Below are 6749 nucleotides of genomic sequence, written 5' to 3'. Positions count from 1 at the left end.
TTCTGGAGAAAGGGAATGCCCGAAAAATTCAAAGCAATTTGGGCTGACTTATTAGAGGTCTATGATCAGTGTAGACCCTGAAGATGTCACATCCCCTCCCCTGCCTTTATCCTAACCCCCGTTACTTACTTTGTGTGGTAGATTGGTTGGCATTGGAAAAATGAATGAAAATTTGTAAATACACAAAAATTGAGTGGAAAAGTCAAATTTTTAGCAATTTTGCCCCAACCCAATTTCCAGGGAAAGATCACATTGGGGGTGAATGGAAACACTTGATTTCAGACAAGCCAAGACGTTTTGTGCCAGTGGCGACTCTTGTTTAACGTGTTAACTTCCACAAGAGCAAGTCCAATTTGAAATGAAAAGTTCAACTCTGCCGTAAACGAGATCCTGGATCACCTGAAGGTCAGGCCAGAGGCTTAGCCACCAGGCCATGCTCCCACAGCTAGGAAAGGGCGAAATGGAGGGAACACTTGGTAACGGCAAGGGTGCATGGTAGCATTGGGCTGTTTGCAGTCACTGGCTGAATGACGCGGGTGCACTGGGGAGCGATGAGGCATGCATTACCCCATCCAGGCTGACACATCTCTGCTCTTTCCAGCTTCGTCTCCGGCATCGTCAGACACCATTACCACAGCGATGCCCACGTCCTGGCCGACTGCGAGCTGCAGGCCTGGGCAGATGAGATCTTCCATGAAGGCTTCCTGGGGAACGAGGCATCTGGTAGGGGCCATGTGAAACCAGAGCTCTGTAGCCGCTGGTCACCGGGCTCCATACGGGGGCCACTGGGGGGCATCTCTGGACTGCATGATTCAGGAGGCTGAACGACTGTCAGCTAGATCCTGGCTAGTGTTAATGGGCATCTCCCCATTGGAGTCAAGGGGCCAAATTCCGACTGATGTCAATAGGCGTCTCTCCATTGGTGTCAATGGGGCCAGACCCCAGCTCATATCAAGTGGCCCTGCAGGCAGGGGTCATGACCCCTGGACGGGGAGCAAGGTGTCTGACCCTGCAGGAACAGGGTGGCCTGGGTCACGGTGGTTGGACGGGGCCGTGGGGTGACTGGGAATGGCCCACTGTGGGAACGGGCAAGAGGGGGAGATGGCACGTGGCCAAGCTGAGGCCCGGAGCAGTGGAGTGAGGCAGGGCAGGGCCGGGCCAGGTCAGTGATGCCCATTCTCCATCCCGCAGGCTTCCCCTCGTCCCTGCAGAGCATCCCCGAGCTCATCAAGTACCTGACCATGTGGATCTACTGCTGCTCGGCCCGGCACGCTGCCCTCAGTAACGGTCAGGTAGGGAGAGGCCAGCCTGGGTGCTCAGGGCACCATTCCCAGCCCCCCACAGGGCCCTGGGGTCCAGCCACCGACACCCCCACCCTGCCCCCCACAGCACCCTGGGGTCCAGCCACTGACACCCCCACCCTGCACCCAACACGGTCCCTGGGGTCCAGCCACTGGCACACCCACCCTGTCTCCCACCCCACTGACACCTCAATCCCCAGGACCCTGCTCTAGCAGCCAATCCCCCACCCAGCACCCAACCCCAGTGAGACCCTGGACACTTCTGGACCCTGTCCCAGCCCCCCAGGACTCCCCACTGCTGCGCTCAGCACCCCCGACCCCCACTTTGACTTTCCTAACCATTGCCCATGGGTGAGACTGTGACCAAGCCCTGGATGCCCAGATCCCTTGGCTGAGCCAGACCTTCCCTGTGCTGGTGTCCCCTGGTCTGGGCTGGGGGGGGGTCCCTGGCTGAGCTGGTGTGGGGTCCCTGGCTGCTCTGACTGCGGGGGTTCTCTCTGGGCCACAGTATGACCTTGGTGCCTGGATGCCCAACTTCCCGTCCTCCATGAGGAACCCCCCGCCCCAGGCCAAGGGCACCACCTCCCTGGAGAGCTACCTAGACACCATCCCGGAGGTCAACAGCACCAGCCTCGCTATCTTCACTCTCTGGGTCATCTGCTGCGAGCCGGGAGATTCGGTGAGAACATGGGCACTAGGGGTCACTATGGGGCAGGGAGCAGGGCACGGGCTCAGCAGGGGGCGCTCTCCCCTGGCAGGCAGGGCTGGCCCCAGGGTGACACTAGGGGGCGCTGTGGGGCAGGGAGTGGGGCAGGGGGCTCAGCAGGGGGCACTCTCCCCTGGCAGGCAGGGCTGGCCCCAATGCGGCGCTAGGGGGCAATGGGCTGCAGGTGTCTGTTGAATGAGCCGTTCCGCTGATTTCTCCATCCCCTCCTTTGTGGTAGCAATAAAGGACCCGCTGACATTTCACATGAGCCGGGGGATGAACCGGGGTGTCCTGGCCCAGTTGCACTTTGGGGGATGCCCTGTTGTTTCAACCGGCTGCAGGATTCTCCTTCCCTCCCTGGCCTGAACTCTTCCCAGTTTTGCTACAGTTCTGTTAAACACCTGCCCTGTGCTCTAGGGCACATGAGGGATCCTTGTGTAACCGGCTGCCCTACCCCAGAGGTGGCTGCATCTCAGCGCAAGGTGAGGGGTCCCTGGGTAACCAGCCACCCCGCCCCAGAGGTGGCCGCATCTCAGCACTGGGTGAGGGGTCCCTGTGTAACCAGCCACCCCGCCCCAGAGGTGGCCGCATCTCAGTACCGGGCAAGGGAGCCCTTCCGTGCTGTCCCTCACCACTCTCCCATTCCCTTGCAGAGATCCCTGGGCACATATCCCAATGAGCACTTCGTGGAGGAGGAGCCCAAGCGGCTGATCGCAGCCTTCCAGGGGCACCTGGCCCAGATCTCCCAGGAGATCCAAGAGAGGAACAAATCACTCCCCATTCCCTACCGCTACCTGGATCCCCACCAAATCGAGAACAACACGTCCATCTGAGCCCGACCAGCGAGCCCCAGGGACAGGCCCCCTGCGGCCGCTGGCAACGCTGTCCCTGAGATCCTGTCCCGGGAGCAATAAACCACAGACTGGTTCCACTCTGAATGCCTGATTCTGTCTAGTGGGGTACAACACAGGGGGCTGGAAGCCAGGACTCCTGGGTTCTCTCCCTGGCTCTGGGAGGGGAGTGGGGGCTGGTGGGTTAGAGCAGGGTGGGTGGGGAGCCAGGACTCCTGAGTTCTATTGTCCATAAGCAACAGGGATAAGTCTCCTGTGCTCACTGTGCCTCAGTTTACCCCTCATCAAAAGGAGATGATATCCCCAAGCTCCTCCGCAGGGGGAGCTAAGATTAGCCTGGGGCAGGGCCAAGTTCTAACCTGGGTCAGACTCGGGGTCAGCCCCAAGTGGCGAGAACAGATCACCCCAGGGAAGGACATGCCTTGAAGTCTCTAGCCTGACCCTTTATTTACATGGTCACATACAGTTTTTAACGACTCCGGTTGTGAGGTGTCTTGTTCATCTCCTCCCCATGACACATTATATATATATTATTGCAAAAAGTTATTGCAAAAAAAAAAGTACAATTTGTACACAAGTCTATGAAAAATGATAGACAATCAGATTCCCAGACTGGGTGGCTGGCTCCTCCCTCACAGCTATGAGCATCCCGGGCCTTTAAGACACAGCTGATCATGGGCCATCCCTTTAAGAACATGTTTTTTGGTCTACAGACAAATATTTACCAAGCACATTGAGTGTCATCAGAAATACAGGTTAGAGAACGATGACCTCTCACAGGCCACCCCTTTAAGAGATGGATGATCACATGCCATCCTTTTAAGAAACTTATTTTTTGGTCTACAGACAAATATTTACCAAGTACATCAAGTGTCATCAGAAATGCAAGTTAGAGAAAGATGGCCATTCACAGGCCATCCTTTTAAGAGATGGCCGCTCACAGCTCTCCCTCTCCCCAGGGAAAAAAATGTTTGGTCTGCAGACAAATACACCTCTACCCCGATATAACGCTGTCCTTGGGAGCCAAAAAATCTTACTGTGTTATAGGTGAAACCGCGTTATATTGAACTTGCTTTGATCCACCAGAGTGTGCAGCCCCGCCCCCCCGGAGCACTGCTTTACCACGTTATATCTGAATTCGTGTTATATTGGGTCACGTTATATTGAGGTAGCGGTGTATCTTAAATCGAACCATCACAAAAAATGTAGCATACACAAATGTGGCTAGTCTCAAGCCACCACTTTAAGGAAAAACAACTCTACAGATTAAAAAATGACCATCCCTTTAAGAAATATCCCCCCCCCCCTCCGCAGACACATCCTGACCAGGTACATGAGGCACCACTAGTTCTGATACTATGGCCCATCAGAGGCCATCCCTTTAAGATTTTATTTTGTCTGCAGATTCACCAAGTCTATCAAAGACCACCTGAAACACAGGTCAGACAGCTGGTCAAAAGGCCATCCCTTTAAGAGTTTTTGCTGTCTGCAGACAAATATTGACCATTACCTATGGCTGATTGGCGGCCACCCTTTTAAGAAATAGTTCCCACTGCAAGTAAATATTGACTGAGTACAATGGCCGCTTGGCCTCCACCTCTGTATGAGTTTTATGGGAGGGGAGTTTGTTGTTGGGTTGGGGGGGGGTGTTTGTCTGCAGATCAATATTGACCAAGTCTGTCGAGCAATGACAAAAACCCATGTGGAAGAACCTAGCCAATCAGCCTCTAGCCCTTTATGACTATATTTTTTGTCCACAGACAAATATTAACCAAGCGCACCTGGGCTGGCATTGCTATAATTTTCCAGACAGGTCACTGGATCCTTGGACCTCAAGGTCGGGCATATTATGATTATTTTGGGGCCAGTTTTTCACACAACATTGTGGCTGAGTAACGATCTGGGCGGGTTATGACCCTGCCAAGGGGAAACCTGATCACAAGGTGTTGGCATTTCCAACCATTTCATAACAACTGCGAGGGCATTACTGTGGTGGCCAGCTATTTCACTCAAGCAACCAACAAACAGCAGGGAGAAAAGTCATCCCGGCTAAAGATTCGGCACAGCTAAGAACGCCGAAGACTTGCTATTCCAAGCAAAAAACAACTGCGGAGGGCCCATATGCGTGTAGCCCCCATGGCCAGGGGCAAGAACCAAATGCAGGACCTCCAGCCCCACAAAGCAGCTGTGTTAGCAGGGAGTGACCGGAATATTGTTCCTATCGCAGCCCCTAGAGGGAGCTCATCCCCCGACACCCAGATTAAAATATATATATATAAGAAAACAAACCTTGAAGGCCCTCTTTACCCATCCCAAAGAAGCAAAAAAAGAGCAAAAAAATATTTGTTCATAGATTCCAAGGCCAGCTGGGTCATTTTGCTCAGGTAGTTTGACCTCCAGGAGAACACAGGTCAAAGACCTGCCCCAAAATAATCCCTTTTTGTGCTAGGTAAGCTCTTTAAAAACAAAAAACACACCCAAACTTTTGACTGAAAACTTGCCCAGGATGGAGTATTCCCCCCACGACACTCAGTAACTTGTCCCAACAGTTTGTCCCCTTTAAATTCACACCAACACCTTTAAGATCAATGGTATGGTCCTTTTCTGCATCTGGGGATTACCATGGAGGAGAAGCTGGATATGAGTCACCAGTGTGCCCTTTGCTAATTGGCGGCCACCCTTTTGCCAAGAAGGCCAACGGCATATTGGGCTGTATTAGTAGGAGCATTGCCAGCAGATCAAGGGAAGTGATTATTCCCCTCTATTTGGCACTGGTGAGGCCACACCTGGAGTACTGTGTCCAGTTTTGGGCCCCCCACTACAGAGAGGATGTGGACAAATTGGAGAGAGTCCAGCAGAGGGCAACAAAAATGATTAGAGGGTTGGGGCACATGACTTATGAGGAGAGGCTGAGGGAACTGGGATTGTTTAGTCTGCAGAAGAGAAGAACGAGGGGGGATTTGATAGCAGACTTCAACTACCTGAAGGGGGGATCCAAAGAGGATGTAGCTCAGCTGTTCTCAGTGGTGGCAGATGACAGAACAAGGAGCAACGGTCTCAAGTTGCAGTAGGGGAGGTCTAGGTTGGATATTAGGAAAAACTATTTCATTAGGAGGGTGGTGAAGCACTGGAATGGGTTCCCTAGGGAAGTGGTGGAATCTCCATCCTTAGAGGTTTTTAAGGCCCGGCTTGACAAAGCCCTGGCTGGGATGCTTTAGTTGGTGTTGGTCCTGCTTTGAGCAGGGGATTGTACTAGATACCGCCTGAGGTCTCTTCCAACCCTAATCTTCTATGATTCAATTCTATGATGATGCGGGTGTACTGCGTGTGCGTGAGATTTTTATTTTATTTTTTAACCCGTGAAAAGCCAGATGGGTAAAGAAAAGTCCAGTTGGAGCTGGGACCACGTCCCCCAGGGGAGCCGCTCTGCCGTGATCCCCCACTTTCCTCTTGGGCACCGTTTGCGTGTTGCATGAGGAGACAATCCTGGGTGGGTCGGATGGGCACGTCCGGGAGCAAGGTCTGTGGTTTTAACCCCCTGCAGGGGGAGGAGCGCTGCCCAGACCCAACCTGGTGACCAAAACTCAATCCACAAGGAGACGGTAGATTTCAGTGTTACCGGGTGGATCCAGCCCTGGCTCCAGACGGATTCACTCCCAGCCCACTTGACTCAATCGCCTTCCCCATCCTGAACCAACCAGTCCCTGCCCTGGGGCTGGATGGGAGCTGGCGCCCCCTAGAGGGTAGAGGTCCCTGCCCCCCTGAGCCAGCCAGTCCCTGACCTGGGGCCGGATGGGAGCCGGCGCCCCCTAGAGGGGACAGGCCCCTGCCCCATTCCCTGCCCCCTGGGGCCAGATGGGAGACCAAATATTACATTGCTGGATACATGTA

General features: G+C 53.8%; 1 protein-coding gene across 1 annotated transcript in view; it reads left to right on the top strand.

The window, feature by feature from the left end:
- Nucleotides 1–2840, top strand: part of LOC112120888 (hydroperoxide isomerase ALOXE3-like) — a 263609-nt gene extending 260769 nt beyond the window's left edge. Inside the window, 2 exon segments of the mRNA XM_026660350.1 lie at nt 1810–1980; nt 2661–2840. Of these exon segments, the coding sequence (XP_026516135.1) occupies nt 1810–1980; nt 2661–2840 (351 nt within the window).
- The last annotated feature ends 3909 nt before the right edge of the window (nt 2841–6749 follow it).

Source organism: Terrapene carolina, unplaced genomic scaffold (assembly GCF_002925995.2).
Source record: "Terrapene carolina triunguis isolate 2854851 unplaced genomic scaffold, T_m_triunguis-2.0 Scaffold751, whole genome shotgun sequence".
Lineage (NCBI taxonomy): Eukaryota > Metazoa > Chordata > Testudines > Emydidae > Terrapene > Terrapene triunguis.
The sequence above is the reverse complement of the archived record's forward strand: the minus strand, read 5'-3'. Positions and strand labels throughout refer to the sequence as shown.